Source organism: Saccopteryx leptura, chromosome 10 (genome assembly GCF_036850995.1).
Source record: "Saccopteryx leptura isolate mSacLep1 chromosome 10, mSacLep1_pri_phased_curated, whole genome shotgun sequence".
In the NCBI taxonomy this organism is placed as follows: domain Eukaryota; kingdom Metazoa; phylum Chordata; class Mammalia; order Chiroptera; family Emballonuridae; genus Saccopteryx; species Saccopteryx leptura.
This window is the reverse complement of record NC_089512.1, coordinates 14,901,208-14,919,626: the sequence shown is the minus strand read 5'-3', so window position 1 is coordinate 14,919,626 and position 18,419 is coordinate 14,901,208. Positions and strand designations below refer to the sequence as shown.

General features: G+C 49.5%; 1 protein-coding gene across 1 annotated transcript in view; it reads left to right on the top strand.

Annotated features, from left to right (window-relative positions):
- ITGA9 (integrin subunit alpha 9) overlaps nucleotides 1-18,419 on the top strand; it is a 352,967-nt gene that overhangs the window by 290,146 nt on the left and 44,402 nt on the right. Inside the window, exons 22-23 of the mRNA XM_066350935.1 lie at nucleotides 1,705-1,813; nucleotides 7,883-7,990. Coding sequence (XP_066207032.1) covers nucleotides 1,705-1,813; nucleotides 7,883-7,990 — 217 coding nt within the window. The remainder of the gene's footprint in view (nucleotides 1-1,704; nucleotides 1,814-7,882; nucleotides 7,991-18,419) is intronic.

Genomic DNA, 18,419 nt, shown 5'->3' with positions numbered 1-18,419 from the left:
CCAGGCCTGGAAAACGGAGAGTTCAGTTCCCGTTCCCGGCTTCAGAAAACAGAGCACATACATACCTCTTAGATGGTGGGCAAACGATTTGCACAAGCCGTTTAGATCAAATGAGGATCCATTGAACCCTTGGCCCAAATGCAAGCTGAACTTCCTGGAGGTTGAAAGTTTCTCATTTTTCAGTTTTCAAGTGCCCTTGCCTGGGCCTTGGCTAGAAGTCGGAATGCTAATCCGTCGCAGAAGGAGGCCCCAGGGTGATACAGCTCGTGCTGCTGGGTGCCGCAAAGGCCGGCCAGCGCTCTTGGCGTTTTTCATTGCAGTCTTCAGACAGGACACATTGGTGGAATCTATTTGCATATTAGCATAGCTTTGCCTTTCTTTGTGGCTCTGTTTTTAACTATATAGTTTATTTACTTGTCTCATCAGAGGCATAGTGAGAATGTGCCCTGAACCAAGCCCTCTCCGTGGGGACCAAAGAGAAAACACTGGCTGACTTGAGCCTGTTGTCAGGCCCTAGGGGGCCTCACTGTGAGGCGCGAACAGCCCCCAATGAAGCCATCGCTTAAACAAACGAGTCAGCCTCTGATCTTTCCAGGAACACAAGACAGGGTGAGCAGCAAGGAATCAGTGCCTGCCATTTGAGAATACTGAGACTCGCTACATTTCTTAAAAAAATATATATATATACATTCAAGTTGAAAATAGATGAATTTTGGCCCTGGCTGGGTAGTGTAGTTGGTTAACACATCATCTCAATATGCCAAGGTTGCAAGTACAGTCCCCTGTCAAAGCACATACAAGAATCAACCAATGGATGCATAAATAAGTGGAATAACAAATAAATGTTTTTCTCTCTCTCTCCTTTCCTCTCTTTCTCTCTTTCACTCTCTCTCTCTAAAATCAATCAATAAAAATCTTTATTTAAAAAAGGAAAATAGATGAATTACTGTGCATTCAGACTTAGTACATTTTTACATCATTATTGTTTAGGCAAATGAGTAGCTTCTAGAATCCCTTTAAGAATCTATGGTTTGTCTGGGAATCTACATGAATCTGGGCTTTGTCTCATCTCAGGGTTTGTCGATACAGGCCACATGGCAAGCATGCCATAGACGGAGCTTGAATTCTTACATCTTATATAGCCACTGTTTAAAATCTGAAGACCAACGGTATTATCGACCAGACTCCACTTTTAAGCTCTAAATTTCTAATTTTTCTGGTAGTTTGAAATTTTTAAATTGTTAAATGAATCTGTCACAGAGTAGGGTTTAGGATGCCAAATATATCATTTATTTCCTAAAACCTTGCCATTGTCTTCCTCACTCCACAGAAAGGTTTTCCAATACCAACATGGAAACAGGTGTAATTTTATAATCCAGTTAAAAAAAACAAACAAACTGAAATCAAAGCTACCATAGCCGCCTTCTTCATTTTAAAACTATAACCCCCATATATATATAAACATATGTAGCTTATTGATTTGACCTCAGATGAGAAGTCCTCGTCAGAAATGTCTGTTTCGGCAGCGTGCGTCTGGCCGTGCCTGTTTACAGGGGAGAGAAGTAACTACGCGGCTGGTGGAAGACTGGAGAGAGAGCCGGGTTCCAGAGACAGATGGGTGGGTTCGCAGGCTAGGAGTGACCAACCGAGGGTCGCTTGCCCGTCGGTGGGGCTGATGCATGTCACGGTGGTTTCTTCTTTCAGGATCATGTCTCCAACCTCCTTCGTGTACGGCGAGTCTGTGGACACGTCCAACTTCATTCAGCTGGATGATCTGGAATGTCACTTCCAGCCCCTCAACATCACCCTTCAGGTACTCACCCTGGGAGACCGTTCCCTTCATGGGGGACCATTGGCAGGGCCCCCCCCTGGATGTGTCTTCTGCAAGGCAGCTAAAGGGCCAGGCTACTCCCAGGAGAAACTGTTCCCAGCCTGGTGGGCTGGGGTGTAGTGCATGTGTACCTGCGTGTTTTCTATAACCACACGTAAAATTAACCCCTTCCCTGTCTGGTCCTCCGCTGTGTAACAAAGCAGCGAGAGCGCGTGTGGACTCCCCATGGGGGAACGAGAGCCTCTGGCTCACCCAGCGGGGCTGGCCCTCCTGTCACTCCAGCCTCATCTCCAGCAGGGCCACTCACTGGGGACTGCGGCCATCCTGAAAGACATCGTTCCTCCTCTAAACCAGGGGTGGGCAAACTTTTTCTGGGAAGGGCCAGAGGTAAGTATTTCAGGCTTGGCAGGCCATACACTGCAGGTGTCCCCAAACTACGGCCCCTGGGCCGCATGCGGCCCCTGAGGCCATTTATCTGCCCCCCTCCAGGTCATTTATCCGGCCCCCCTGCCGCACTTCCGGAAGGGGCACCTCTTTCATTGGTGGTCAGTGAGAGGAGCACTGTATGTGGCGGCCCTCCAACGGTCTGAGGGACAGTGAACTGGCCCCCTGTGTAAAAAGTTTGGGGACCCCTGCTACAGTCTCCGTAGCAACTATTCAATTACTGTGGCGCAAAAGCAGCCCTGGGCAATGCAGACGCAAAACCGTAGCGTGATGGACGCTGAAATTGGAATTTTAAGTCATTTTCACCTGTCAAGAAATGTTACTCTTTAAAAAAAAAAAAAAATTCCCCAACCGTTTAAAAATGTAAAACCACTCTTAGCTCTCACAGAGTCTGTGAAAACAGGTGGCAGGCCAGATGTGGCCTGCAGGCAGGACGTCGTGTGCTCTCCAGTACAGAGTCTCAGGCCAGCACTCTTCAGTGTGAGACTCTGAATATAAAGCTCGAGGGGCCTTGGCATCATCCAGTCCATTCTCCTCAACTGACAAACACGGAGAAACGTAGGCCCAAGCAGGAGAGGACCGGCTGCAGGGCCCGGAGCTGGGAGAGGTGGGAACGGTCAGGACTGGTTGAGCATTGAGCGGACAGCCCTGTGTGGCCCAGCCCCCTGCCCGGAGCTGGGAGAGGTGGGAGAGGTCAGGACTGGTTGAGCATTGAGCGGACAGCCCTGTGTGGCCCAGCCCCCTGCCCGGAGCTGGGAGAGGTGGGAGAGGTCAGGACTGGTTGAGCATTGAGCGGACAACCCTGCGTGGCCCAGCCCCCTGCCCGGAGCTGGGGACGAAGGGGAAGGAAGGAGGGGAGCGGGCCGCCTCTCCCACAGCGCACCATAACCGACACCCCACGTTCCCCAGAGCTCTCTCCCACCTCCCACTGCGTCCTTCCCCCTGGGGGACGGTGGTTTCCTGGTCTGGCACTCACTGCTGTGGCCAAGCCGTTTTTATATTCTTTCCCTGTGGCCATGCAAGGATGGACCAAGGGGATGACAAATAGTGATGAGGTGAGGGTCCAGCGAACGTGGCAGTAAAACATTTGTGGAGTCTCACAATGGTCTTCCTCTCCAAAATGTTCTCCCGGGCAAGAGAGCTCGGAAACCATGATGGATAGCACATGTCCCCCGCTCGGACAGGAGGCGCCTCCCGGCCAGCTGAGCCCAGCTGTCACACCCCGCGCTTGATTTACTGGGGGAAAGGGGGGAAGAGGGAGTTAGACCTACTTTTGAGACCGCTTAGAGAGATTGCTGTGAACGGGACCTCTGTGTTTCTGAATTGCTTCTCGGAGTTCATTTCTTTTTCTCCATTGCTTTTTGTAATTGGATAGAAAACAGATAAAGGGCCAGATGGAGTGTTTCATTTTCTTTAAAACACTTTAATTTTAATTACTTGCCTCCTTTTATAGTTTTCAGGTGTCAGACAACAAAAGATAACAGTCAAGAAAATTATCTAGAGCTGTGGCCAGATAGCTCAGTTAGTTAGAGCAGTGATCCCCAACCTTTTTTGGGCCACGGACCAGTTTAATATCAGAAAATATTTTCACGGACCGGCCTTTAGGGTGGGACGGATAAATGTATCACGTGACCGAGACAAGCGTCAAGAGTGAGTCTTAGACGGATGTAACAGAGGGAATCTGGTCATTTTTTAAAAATAAAACATCGTTCAGACTTAAATGGAAATAAAATGGAAATAATGTAAGTTATTTATTCTTTCTCTGTAGACCGGTACCAAATGGCCCACGGACCGGTACCGGTCTGCGGCCCGGGGGTTGGGGACCACTGAGTTAGAGCATCGCCCTGAAGCGCAGAGGTTGCCAGTTTGGTCCCCTGGTCAGGGAACATACAGGAACAGGTCTGTGTCTCCCCCCACCAATCAATGAAAAATAATAAACACTAAAAAAAAGAATAAATTATTTAGAAAGGTGTACTTGACATATGCCATGGAATGAAGTAGATATATATAGTGATTGAGAGGAGAAAGCAAGAAGAAATAGTAGTTATAACAAAAGACACAAAAATGTTATCAAAGAAAGGAAGAAATCTATCTGAGGGCAGGTAGTTAAGTCATATTTCTCTGAAGGCATTTTTCCAGGGAGCTTCAAAGTTTGGTGTTTAGGCAACAAGCTTCTCTGACATCTGACCTCACAAAGGATACAGGCTAGAGAGTTGGGGTCCCTGGAAGGAGTGATGGACATGCCCCTGAGATAAACCTCTTGATTATCAGTGGCCCGAGGAAGAGCATACCACTCGGCAGGATTAAGAGCACCGGCTGGGACCGTAAGACGGATGGTGTGTGCCGTTGATTAGGAGATTCTCTTATGTCAGCAAAGCTGACAGTTTCCTTGAGCATTGTCTGACGGCTCGTTTTCCGGTACAGTTGTCATCGTTGTGACCATCCTGCAGGAAGGCCGCTGACCTTGTTGATGAGGATCATGACCAAGAGGTGGAAGGAATGGGGGAGGATGGGGTCAGGAATACGGATCAATCGCTTCTGTATTTCCTTATTGTGGCAGCATCACTCCTGAAGAAGAACACAAGACTTTCTATATATAAAGAGCTGTTCCTGTGTCTTTTACAAGCTGTTTTTCAGTAAGCTACATAATTGTTTAAAGAATTCACCGCAAATGCCACGGGAACTGGAGTCTACATTTCATCAGAGTTTTCTTAACGGAGACAAATCTGTGGACCAATGAGAGGCTGTTGTTTTTTTTGTTTTGTTTTGTTTTTGCATCAAGCGTCGATCCTTTTCCCTCACCTGCAAAATGATGAAAAATAGTGCAGATGTTGCACAAGAACATTCGCAGAGAATCAAATGTGAAGACATTTGTTAAAAATAAGTTACTGAGGTAATACAAGCTCTCCCGTCCGTCTGGCCCTGATGGGGAAATAATGCAAATCAAACTCGTTTTCTTCTTCCCTTCCGCGGCTCAGGCTGTAATTGGGACTTCCCAGACATACCAAGCAGGTTTCCCCTCCCAACCCTGCGCTCTCATGTTTCGCTTCAGATTACTTCTTTCTGTTGCGATTGGATATTCCTTCCTTTTCTTGTGTCTCGGGGTTCTTGCTTTTGGGAACTCTTGTTCCTTTTGAATCGAGCTGGCAATGAGAATTCATCCGCTCTGTCTTTTGTTTCGTTTCGGTTCTTTTTTTGGTCTGTTCTTTGAAGCAGAACCAACTACTGTATTACAAACAAACAAACAAACAAAAAGGAATAAAAAGAATGAAAGCATGGTTTTGTAGGGAAGAGCTGGCTGGAGCCGGATCCTGACTCCTTCTGTCATATGTGATGACTGCTTAGATTTCCAGCCATCTCCCAGCCCCGCCCTTCTGACCTCAACTTCCGAGACGCTGCTGTGAGCCCCTGAATTCTGTCTAGTCCTGGGCTACGGAGCAGCGTTTCACTTCTTCCCCCTCTCTTGCTCCTAACCTGTCATTAAAAAAAAAAAATTATTGAGGTATCATTAACATACAATAAAGTTCACCCATTTAAAGTGTGCATGCAATTCAAAGATTTTTCTTGCCGGTTGGCTCAGCAGTAGAGCGTCGGCCTGGCATGCGGGGGACCCGGGTTCGATTCCCGGCCAGGGCACATAGGAGAGGCGCCCATTTGCTTCTCCCCCCCCCCTTCCTCTCTGTCTCTCTCTTCCCCTCCCGCAGCCAAGGCTCCATTGGAGCAAAGATGGCCCGGGCGCTGGGGATGGCTCCTTGGCCTCTGCCCCTTGCGCTGGAGTGGCTCTGGTCGCGGCAGAGCGACGCCCCGGAGGGGCAGAGCATCGCCCCTGGTGGGCGTGCCGGGTGGATCCCGGTCGGGCGCATGCGGGAGTCTGTCTGACTGTCTCTCCCCGTTTCCAGCTTCAGAAAAATACAAGAAAAAAAAAAAAAGATTTTTCGTACGTTTACAGAACTGTGCACCTATCATCGTATTCTCCTCGTGCAGCATCTGTCGCCTCCCCAGACGAATCTCCGTGTCCGTAAGCAGTCACTCCCTGTACGAATTTCTTGTTGTTGCTGAAACTACTTACCTCAAACTCGGTGGCTTCAAACTTCCAACAACACCAGTTTATTATCGTATAATTCTGGAAGCCAGAAGTCCACAATGGGCCCCACTGGGCTGAAGTCACGGAGTCAGCGGGGCTGTTCCCTTTCCGGCGGCTCTGGGGGGAGACTCTGTTGTCTTGCCTGGTCCAGCGTCTGGAGACTGCCGCGTTCTCTGGGTCCCCTCCGTCTTCAAAGCCAACGGTGGCTGCTTGAGTCTCTCTCCTCCTGCAACTCCCTGGTTCTGACTCTTCTTAGTCCTCTTCCCTGTATCAGGCCCCTTGTGATGACATTGCACCCACCCGAACAATCCAAGCTAATCTCTTCTTTTTAAAGGTCAGCTGGTGAGCAACCTTAATTCCCGGTCGCCATGTAACATATATCCACCGGTTTTACAGACTAGGACGTGGATGCCCTGGGAGTGGGGGAATTCTTCTGCCTCCGGCACAGCCCGTCTTTCCTACACCCCAGCCCTCGGCAGCCACTCGTCTCCTCCCTGTCTGCACATTTCTACCCATCTCTTCTCCTTCATCTTCCTTGTTTCCCTTGAGTTTCACGGTCAGCCCTTGCGCCGTCTCTGTTGTTGGTCTCCCTGCGGCTGCCGTCGTTTCTCGCTGCGCAGGAGGTGATGGGCAGCTCAGACATGTTAGAGAGGACTGGGGGGGGGGGGGCTGAAGTGTCACAGGACCCACGGCTGAGACAGGAAAGAGGGGACAGATGCCAGCAAACAATATTAGCAGGTGACACCTGCAAGTTAGAGAGCAACCAGATCATCTGGATAGTGGAGTTCAAACAGTCCTTTCTGTACATTAGATCCTTTGGTTTGGGGACAACCTACTTTATCTCTGAGGGGCTCGGCTACCTCAAACTATAAAACTAAAGGGTTTGACCAGATGGGTGGTTCTCAAAGTATGGTTCCTGGGAGCTTATGAGAGTTGCAAATCCTTCAGCCCACCCCTCCGCCCACCCTGCACACGCACACGACCTACTACTGCGGAGACTCTCTGGTCATGACCCTCCCCCCCAATCTATGTTTTGACACACCTTTTGGTTATTCTGATACATGCTCAAGTTAGAGAACCCCTGAACTAGATGATATCTGAATTCCCACAAGTGTCATAGTCTATGAGTACATTTCTAGACATAGAAAAAGAAATAACTCGTAGCAGGGAAGAAGACAAGAACATTGAACTCTCCCACCATTTGATGTTACTTTACTTTCAGGGGTCCCCAAACTTTTTACACAGGGGGCCAGTTCACTGTCCCTCAGACCATTGGAGGGCTGCCACATACAGTGCTCCTCTCACTGACCACCAATGAAAGAGGTGCCCCTTCTGGAAGTGTGGCGGGGGGGCCGGATAAATGGCCTCAGGGGGCCACATGCGGCCCATGGGCCGTAGTTTGGGGATGCTAGCCCTAGCGTCTCTGGTTATCACTTCACAGAATTTTAGAGTATAGATTGCATGACCTGAAATGAAGATCCGTCTTTCTATTAAAACGCGCTGTGCGCCTCTCGCCCCCACAGGTCTATAATGCGGGGCCGAGCACCCTCCCTGGCTCCTCTGTCAGCATCTCCTTCCCCAACCGTCTGGCCCCCGGAAGTGCGGAGATGTTCCACATCCAGGAGATGGTGGTGAGTTCTCCTTCGTTTCTCTGTTGCTTTCAGACTTGAACCGGGTCGTTCACATTTTGTATTCCACCCAGAAAGTTAACTCATTCTAACCTTCGGAAACCTCTGGAGAAGCCAGGGGTACCTGCAACGCCTGAATTTCTATACATTGAGACAGTTTGGGTAACGTCATAAGAAGACCTCTTTGGGGAGAGGCACAGGTTGGTTATAAACCGGATTTCTGGGATAGACTTGACTGACTCTGGAAGCTGCCAGCATCTGTCTGTAGTCTTGTGTGGGTCTGAATGCATTTTCCTTTAGGGAAGATCCACAGGGTTCATACAGGTTTCTCAAAGGGGCGTTGGTGCCTAGAGGGCGAAGCATTGGTTCATATAAGCGCAGGTTGAAACTCAGGTTTCCCCAGACTATGCAATTCTACCTGATCCTACGTCGACTATAGATGGTTTTGTCTCAAGGAGAGGTTGGTAACTAGCATATGGTCATCCCCACCCACCCGCTTGACTTCCTTGGTGTCCGGAATATCACATTCCCTTGGTTTCTCCTTTCTCACAGGCTCTTCTCATCTCCCCAACCTGTACAGAGCCCAGGGTCTCCTTTTTCCTACACTCGGTCTCCGTCTCGCTCATGGCCTCCTGTTCAGTCCGTGCCGAATTCAGCAAATACGTTGTTGTACTGCCTAGATATCCAGCACTGGCTTACCATAGGGAACAAAACAGACAGAAACATCATTTCCCGGCCTCGTGTACATTCAGGCCGAGACAGACACAGAGTGAATAAGTAACCATAGAGCATGATGGGTGACGGTAGATGCCATGGAGAAGAAGAAAGGAGGCAGGGCCGGAGGCTGGGAAAGTGGTCGTGTTAAGTGGCCAGGCAGGTCTGGCTGAGACCTTCATGGGGGTGTTGGGGGGACCAGAGCTGCCTCAGGAGCTCACAGTGGGATCTTTGCAGATGAAGGGCCTGGCCAAGTCCGTGTCTCCTGAGAATTCTCTCTCCTTGATTTTAGCCCTGCCTGCTTCTTCCTCCCCTGGGAAAATGCCGCCCCCACGCTGCCCGTGCTTGCTTGCCGTCCAGGTGGGACGCCCGGGAGTCTGGGTGTGTGCGCCGCTCATCGGCGCTCGCCCTTGGGGGGCTCTCTGCCTCAGCGTGAATCACTTACCTCGCTGGCAACAGCCGCTGACAGTAACACGGATTATTATTATTATTATTTTTTAAGCTGGTTGGTTGAGAGGGCACATTTTGCATGAGAAACATCCAGGGTTTTATGACTTAGTTATGCGCGGGGGGTAATTGCCACAAGAAGTCTCCCCTGCGGCACGCTTGCTGGAGGCCAAGATTTAACTTTGTACATAAGCCAGGCCTGGCACTTTAAAGCAGCCCAGCAAATTATCCAAAGCAAAATTAAACAAGTCACTGTTTTCCCCCTCTAATGACTCCTACTCTCCCCAGTGCTAAACACAGGTTCTTTTTTTTTTTTTTTTTTTTTTCCCCTCCTTTACCCTCAGTTTTTTCTGTAGAAATTCAAGGACTTGCCCTTTACCAAATCGGTGTCCCTCCTGGGTGGGAGGTGGCTGTTCGCAGGAAGTCGGGGCTTTGGGACCCTCCCCGGGTGCAAAGCTCTGGGATGATGTGCATTCTTTCCCCTGACATCCTGTAACTTAGATGATGTCATGTAAAGGGAACTGTTAATAATACAGCTTATGTTTTATGAGAGGGGATCAGAGAGGAGGACAGGGAGGAAGGGAAGCCCTCTGGAGCAGGGGGTGGACGTCTAGCCCCGGGGTGGATTTGAGGATTACATGATGTAACCCGGTGCCTTTGAACAGAATCCGGTCGGGACATCTTCCCAGTACAGTAGAACTGTGCTCCCTCATAAGTGCTCTTATTGAGCCATCCCGGGGCCCCTTGAAGTCCACTTTGTGTGACTCTCCTCAATTCTTCATGCGTTGACTTCTCTGACCTTTTCTGAGCTAAAATGGAAAACAGGTGCCCAGCTCCCTCTGTGGGGAAGTGGAGCTGGCACTTGGTCATTTTCCCCACGTTTCTGCCACAGAAGATCACAGTTCCTCTGATTCCCTTCTTCCCACCGTCGGCCATTCTCTTTGCTCTCTCCATACTGTCAAAATAAGTAAAAATTCAAACCCGAGCCCTAGCTCTATATGCCTCTGCATCCAGCCTCTCCTGCTCACACGCTGTTCCTCCTCAGGCAGGGAGGACCCCGTTTAGCATTGGAGAGCTTGCTGACTTCCACTTTTTTTTTTTTTTTGTATTTTTCTGAAGCTGGAAACGGGGAGAGACAGTCAGACAGACTCCCGTAGGCGCCCGACCGGGATCCACCCGGCACGCCCAGCAGTGGCGACGCTCTGCCCACCAGGGGGCGATGCTCTGCCCCTCCGGGGCGTCGCTCTGCCATGACCAGAGCCACTCTAGCGCCTGGGGCAGAGGCCAAGGAGCCATCCCCAGCGCCCGGGCCATCTTTGCTCCAATGGAGCCTTGGCTGCGGGAGGGGAAGAGAGAGACAGAGAGGAAGGACGGGGGTGGGGGGTGGGGGGTGGGGGTGGAGAAGCAAATGGGCGCTTCTCCTATGTGCCCTGGCCGGGAATCGAACCCCGGTCCCCCGCACGCCAGGCCGACGCTCTACCGCTGAGCCAACCGGCCAGGGCCCCACTTTCTTAATTACTTCTCTGTGTAACTCTCAGAGACACCCTGAGGTTCTGTGTAAAAATCATTAAGGAGATCTTACTGGCCACAACCATGGGGTCCAAAACTCTGCATGACCTCCCACCTCCCTTTCAGCCCAGTGTCCTCTGCCTCCAACCTCATCCTTGACTTGGTCTTCCAGCCACTCTGGACCAGGAAGGCTGCTGAACCACCCACCTGCACCTCCCTGAGTTTCCTAACGTTCATGGCTTCTCTCGCCCCTCTGGCTGTGGAAAGCCCCCTCATTCCTCAAGACCCAATTCACACATCTTCGCTTCCAGCAAGCCTGGCAGATGCCATCCCAGCAGATCCCACCTCAGGGCATCTGCACCAGCCTCTGCTGAGAACGCTCTTCCCCTAGATCCTTGCATGGCCGGCTCCTTCTTGTAATGCAGGACTGAACCAAAGTGCAACTTTCCAGGGAGATCCTCCCTGACCACATTAGCTAAGGTGTCAAACCCCCATCAACTCTTTGTCCTATTTCCCTGTGTAATTTCCTTCGTATCACTGGTCGCTATCTGGAATTACTGTTTTTCATTGTCTGTCGTCTTCCACAAGATTAAAACCACTATGACAGTAAAGGTCATGGCTGCCTTGTTTCCTGTGTACCCCGTGTTTGGTGCCTGGACCTCGGTATGTGCTCAGTTAGGTGAAAAAATTGGCCACTCCCACTCTGGTAGTGTCACCATCACAAATATTTCTTTCTGCCTTAGGATAGGTGTGTCCCTAGACCTCTCTATACACTGCAACACATTTTGTGCACACCTCATTTATTCTCAGAACTTGGAAAGTTTGCATTGAGCTGGAATTCCCAAGGAGAGATGTTTTGATAACTTCCCTGATCCCACAGCAGAGGTTGCCTTAATTTCAAAGGTAAAACCGAAATTAGGAGCCGAATCACCAGTAGGAATGAAGGCTTCCAAGAACAAATTTAAACTCCAAAAATTTTGGTCAGAGATATAATGGAAACATTCTTTCTTCTCTTTTCTCAATCCACCTTTCCCCCTCCCTCCTTCCCTTCCCCCCTCCCCTTCCCTCCTCCCTCCTTCCCTTCCCTCCTCCCTCCTTCCCTTCCCTCCTCCCTCCTTCCCTTCCCCCTCCCTCTTTCCTTTCCCCCCTCCCTCCTTCCCTTCCCCCCTCCCTCTTTCCTTCCCCCCTCCCTCCTTCCCTTCCCCCCTCCCTCTTTCCTTCCCCCCCTCCCTCCTTCCCTTCCCCCTCCCTCCTTCCTTTCCCCCTCCCTCCTTCCCTTTCCCCCCTCCCTCCTTCCCTTTCCCTCCTTCCTCTATCCCCTTCCCCTCACCTCCATCCCCTCCCCCCTCCCTCCATCCCCTCCCCCTCCCTCCACCCCTCCCTTTATCCCTTCCCCTTCTTCCCTCCCTCCCCCATCTTTCACACACACACACACACACACACACACACACACACACACACACACACACACACACCCAAGCCTGCTGATCTCTGCGGTAGGCTCAAATAATTTTTTTTCTTTTTCATCTTTCTGCACATGGCCAAGTGGGAGCTGAGTAGTCTGAGTTCCTGAAATGGGTCAGGATTAAGTTGGCTTCAATTTTTTTTTTTCTCAACAGAAGCCAAACACTTAAAAAGAGGGGAGATGGCTGTCTGAATTCTGGAGTGAGAGTTACGCTCCTGGGCTCTCGGTTCAATTTCAGTTTTGGCGACAGGAAGAAAGAATGTCCTGGAAGGTGGGGATAAGCTCCAGCCTGGGCTGCGGGTACACAGTGATGTCCAGGGGCTGCCCTTTAACCCGTGTGGACAGAGCCAATGAATCAAGGCCGCAGTGCCGTCTCCCCGCTGGCTGAGGGCGCCAGCCTTATCACGGAGCCCGGAGGCTTGCGCTCAGGCCGCGAGGACATCTGGAAGCAGCAAGCCCTCTTGTGGGGTGGGGCCCAGTCGGAATGCTCAGGCTTAGGTGCCTGGTGCTTTCTGGTCCTAAAAGATGGTGATTACACCTTGACTCTCCTTCATTCCCTTTTTTTTGTTCCTTAAAAGCAACGTGACACAGAGCCCTGTCGTTGCAGGGGTGATGGGTCCTTACCAAAGGCAGTAACAGGAAATCTCACTGAGGATAAACAGAGCTCATCGGTCATTGCAGAGAAACACATGGTTCTAATTTAACCTGCCGAGGACTAATCGTGTCTGCTTCGGAAGCACAGAAACAGGAAAACTCCTTTCTGAGGGACACGCGGGGACATGTGGAGTTACTTCCAAAAGGAGCTTTCGCAACCTCGTTAGACACTGAGAAGTAATTGTCTCCCCAGCTGTCTGGGAGCCAGCTTCACTCACTCCTTCTTAATAATCTAAACTTGTGAACTAAAGCATATTTCAGGCCTCCCATGAAGTCTCGAAACTTTGGACTTAACGAGTGACCTCTAGGTCTCTCTTTCCGTGGCTCTGATGTCTGTGCGCTCCGAAAGCAGCGATAGAGCTTAGACAGATGGTTACACACGAAACATGGCCTCCAGAGAAGTGATTATTTACCGTCTGCGAGAGGGGTAATAGGACAGAGGGACAGCTAGTAAATGCAGAGAGAACTCAGTGGAGCGGTGGGCATGCTACGCTCTCCTCTGCCGTGAGAGGGGCCCAAGAGCTAGAACCAGAGTTTAAAGAAACCAGTCCAGTTCCGAGACTGTGTTGGATCCCACGGGGGGCTACTGACTCATTTATTATCCCAATCAGCAGGCCGTTCTGCTTCCAAATGTTTCATTATCTGTAGAAGGGAAACATTTTCGGCATGCATGTCAAGTGCTCAGATAACGTATTTATGTCTCACTTTTTCGCTAAAGAGACTCTGACCGCATCTGGAAATTCTTCTGTGTCACTGCTTCTCTGAAACTACAGCCCATCTGTATCACTTTAAGTCCCATCAAAGGCCATGCCCACGCCGGGCCAAGGGGGCCTCGTCTGGGAGCCTTGCCTTTCTCTCGAGTTAAATGCGAAGGGATTCTGTTTGACAGGGCAGCCTGGTGGTGGCCCGCACTCTTGATTTTGAGGGTGTTGGCCTGTCACACCCAAAGGGAAAGGGTGTGTGTGGGGTAGCGGTGAGGGAACCACATTATTTTAGCCAAACCCCAGAGCCAGTGGGGAAAAAGAGAGTCATTAGCTTTTAACGTAAGAGAAGTGAGATTTTTTTTTTTTTAATTAAGTAACGGCGGACTCACACAGAGGTCAGGCCTGGACAATGCACTCGCTCTCCCTCTCCTCTGGAGCATGGGTTTCGAGGCTTTGCCCCTTGGTTTTCTGTTGCGGTGTTGGTCTCAGTAACACCCTGACCTTTCAGATCTAGTCCAACTTTTCCCACCGGTGGTGGACTGAAGGGGTGGGGAGAGCAGCAAGTATTTCATTTAGAATAGAATTTTCAACTAGCGTGTTGACCTTTTCCAGCCTTTTCAAGTCATTATCTTACCCTTTCTGGAAATTCAGTGACATGAGGTCATCTGTAAACCTCTTGCTCCTCCTGCTCCGTCCCCAACCCTGCAGATCCAGCAGCGGGCAACATGTTACTTACGGGCAGCCATTCAGTTCAAAGCAGAGCATGCCTCTTCATTTGAGGACCCAGGCTCAGAGGGGGTGGTTGGTCCAAAGCGAGAGCCTCATAATATCTTACCTCGTCTTCCTGTGGTCATCAAAGTGGTCTTCCTTTTCGTCTGTTTGTATGAACACATTTGAGCCTCTAGCTACACACAGAAGTAAGTATCAGAAAATCAGAATTTACTGAACTAATAAGCAAGGGGATCCTTTTCACAGAGTAAAAGAATTTGTAACTCTTCGGAAGGGCCCACCAAAGGATGTCCTTGAGAGCTCCTTCCTTGGAAATGATGTGATGCACACACAAAACAAGTGTGTTTTTAATTTTTCAAAAATATTAGTTACAAAAAGCTGGGCATATACATTATGAGGCAAATTGTTATCGCTGATTCTCTGCCCCTATATTAAATAATGTCCTTGAAAAAATCAAGGCAAATAAATGGATCTATCCCTTCTGCTTATTCTTGGTCATTACTAAGGTTTGAAATGAATGGTGATAACGTGAAAATATTTGTCTGAGGATTTATGATTAAAATATTGTCATCTTTTACTGTTCTTTGGTCACTACAAAGAAACATTCAATAGTAAATCATAGCAATGTGATTTAACATCAGGCATTTGACTAACTCTTATTGATCAATACCACTCCTTTAAATTTAATTTTCTGAATAAAATTTTAAAAGAACAACCTTAAAAAATGACAACAGGCACAATATAAAGGACTCTATAACACTGTTTATTACAGTTTACAGTTTGTTTAATGGAAAATATGTCGTTCTTAATTATCTCTCTACGAGTAAACATCTAAGGTTGGCTTCATTAGCTGGTTGGTATAATTTCTCAATCATTTCATCAATACTACTTTTTACCTCAAACCTTGGAGTCTTAAAATTAATATCTCTAAAGCCACTATGGTAAATGATCAGCCTCCCATTGCAGAAAGGGGGCTTATTCCTTCTGATACATTGGTTCCAAGAGTAGGAAACAAGTAATTAAATTAGCAGAGTAGGCATTCAAAACATTCCCTGGGTATTCGAAGTCAAGGGGCATGTGAATTCAGAGGAACAGGTGGTAAGTCAGGGGATGGGTCATATTTACCCAGTTGCCATCAGCTGTGATTGGTGTAACGTGATATGGAGAAGTGGCCCAAGGATGTAACAGAGAACATAAAGTCAATGATTAACAGATAAATATCAGTTAACAGGAAACATGTGCTTATTCAAAAAAAAAAAATGAACCTATGCCCCCTTTCATCCAAGTCCCTTCAACGAACAGTTTTTTAGATCAGACTTCACCCACGACCCACACAGGTGAAGATTCAAAGTCTGGCTCCTGGTAAACATTCCTGTCCTTAAGTTTGTTCCTCTGCTCATTTGATCTTCCATTTCTCTGCCATTGGCCGTGTACTGTGTTCAAGGAAGTACACTTTGTACATCAAATCACAGACACTTTGGTGACCTTTCCCATCCCCGGAGAAACCAACCAGCCAGAATACAGTCAAGGAATGGGGCCAGTGCTGGGAGAAAGAGGACATCTATGCCTTAGCTTGTTAAAAATACACCAAGAATGCCACACACCCCTGGTAAAAAGTGGCTCTTATGTTTGAGTCATGCTGATCACCTTCTCGGTAACTGGCCCCTCCTAAGATTTGCCCACACGGCCCTCCACCGTGTCCTCTCCTGCCTCTCCTGCCTCGTTTCTGGCTACTCCCGCCCAGCGTTCATCCAGTGCGGGCGCCATGTTGGATTCCTAGGCCCTCTAGACTCAAGTCTACTGTTGATGCCTCCATGTTTTTTCATGTGCTATTCGCTCTGTCTGGAATGACCTCCCCCATTCTCTCCTTACTCTCTAGAAGTTCCCACCTAAAGTGCCGCCTCCCACTCGGGAATGCAGATCGGAACAGGGGCCGACCTGCTGGTAGAGGGAGAAATTTGTAGACAAGATTTATAAGTACGATAGGAGTCCTGCTCCGAAGTTCACTAAGTGGTTGAACAAAAGGATGATGGATCAGGTGCGCGTGGAACAGAGGCTGTGACGCTGGGGTGTGAGGAAGGTGGAACGGGACAGTGGGCATCCCGGTTGGGATTTTGGAGATCACACTCAGCCCTGAAGTCAAAGTTTATAGGTACAGGCAGGTTACTTAATCTCTCTTGACCTTAGTTTTCACCCCCAATTTAGGGATGAGAAAACTGAGACGTTCCAGTTTGCAGGCACATCACTGATGTATGTCTCCATCGTAATATTCTATCTGGCTGACTCCCCCACTTCACTCTCAGAGATGCCCCAGTTTGGACAATGAATTAAATGGTCACCCTACTGTTAGCAGTACCCTCTGCGCTTGGGTATTTTAAGGATCCATTGTGTGTCATAGCACTTAGACTAGTATCTAATGTTAGCTAGTAATATTTCGGTTTATATTTTAACTTAGTATACAGATAGGGCCTTAAGCAGTAAGAATTAGTTTCCAGGGTGATGTGCTTGGGAACTTTCATGTCCCTCCAGACTTCAGGCCCAGGGACAGAGACTGTGGTAGGGCTGCTCTGTTCTGGGATCCGGGGGGGGGGGGGGGGGGGGGGGGGGGGCTGTGTCCTCTCTCTCACTTTAAGTCAGCAAACAACTATTGGTGGCTTATGCGGGCTCCTCTTCTGAGGCTACAACATGGAAATACCCTGTTTCCTCTCACCCTTTTATCAGACCACCAGAGCCTAAAGCTAGTCTTTAGTAAAAACTCTAGATCAGGCATCCCCAAATTATGGCCCGCGGGCCGCATGTGGCCCCCTGAGGCCATTTATCCGGCCCCCTGCCGCACTTCCAGAAGGGGCACCTCTTTCATTGGTGGTCAGTGAGAGGAGCACTGTATGTGGCGGCCCTCCAACCGTCTGAGGGACAGTGAACTGGCCCCTTGTGTAAAAAGTTTGGGGACCCCTGCTCTAGGTGTACCTTCAAACGAATGTTAGTTCAAAACCAAGCGTGAATTCTCCTCTTGGGTATCACAGCCATGGAGCTGGCCCTGATTCATTCTTCAAACCCAGTATTTCATGAAACCAGAGTAGATACGCCATCCTTAGGTAGATCTGGACCCTTGGACGTTTCTGACCGTAAAGGCTCCTCGGACTGAGTAATGGTCACTGCCACCAAGTAATGTTCATACTCTCCTTGGGCGCCCCACAGTTTCCCAGGTCACCATTATCTCATGGTTTCGACTTGGACAGTGTTTTCTTTGGGGTTGGGACAAGGGAAAGGGGGAGGGCACCAAATGCCAACAGAAAACCCTCAATAGCTGCCTTCGCCAAATTCAGCCTTGACACTGTGTCCTGCGCCCTCTGGTCCTTTTGTGTGTATTTGTGACGTCGTTTTATTCACATTCCAGTAGACATGGACCTCTTCCAGCCCCCAAAGGTCGCGGAAGATAAGCAGCCCTGTCGTGGGAAGCATTTGGACTCACAGAGTCTGGAAAATAGATGAGAAGTGAGTGGGCAGAGACATGCAGGAGGCAATGGCCACAGAGTCCTTGGCCAGGCAAGGACGAGGACGTTAGCACTGCGATGATTGGATTGCCTGCAATACAAGTAGAAAATGTTGCTTCCCCTTGATTTTGAGCAAAGAGGGTGGTCCGAACCAAGTTGTGTGCTGGGGGAGGTGGGGTGGTCAGCAACTGCTCCTCTATTGAATGCAAGATCAGGTGACCCCGTGCTCTAATTACAATGCACAGAGAGTCCTCAGAGTGTGAAATTAGCAACCGAGCCTACCTCAGTGACCAACGAGGCTACCATTCTCATTTTACATGAGGAAGCAGAGGCCCTGGAGACCCAAATTGGCACAGCTGTTAGGAGGCAGAGCTAGGGCTGAGGCCGGGGACCACTGAGTGCTCGTCAAAGCCATCTGTGCCACAGGATTCCTTCGCTGCTGTCACTTATGTCAACAAGCAATTGCATGACCTTGGACGAGTCACAGGATTCGAGGCCTCTGGTTCCTTATCTGACAACCAAGGCCGCAGGACCACACGATATCGGAGCTGCCTTCCAGAAACAACATTCCAAGATGCTCTGTTCCCCTTCCAGCCCAAGACAGCGTGGGGTGGCCCGGCTTCCCGGCCAGCAGGCTCTCTTAACTCCCATGGTCTAAGCAGGAGACGTTTTTTTTCCCATGACAACAGCAGAACTGGGTCACAATAGAGGACTCT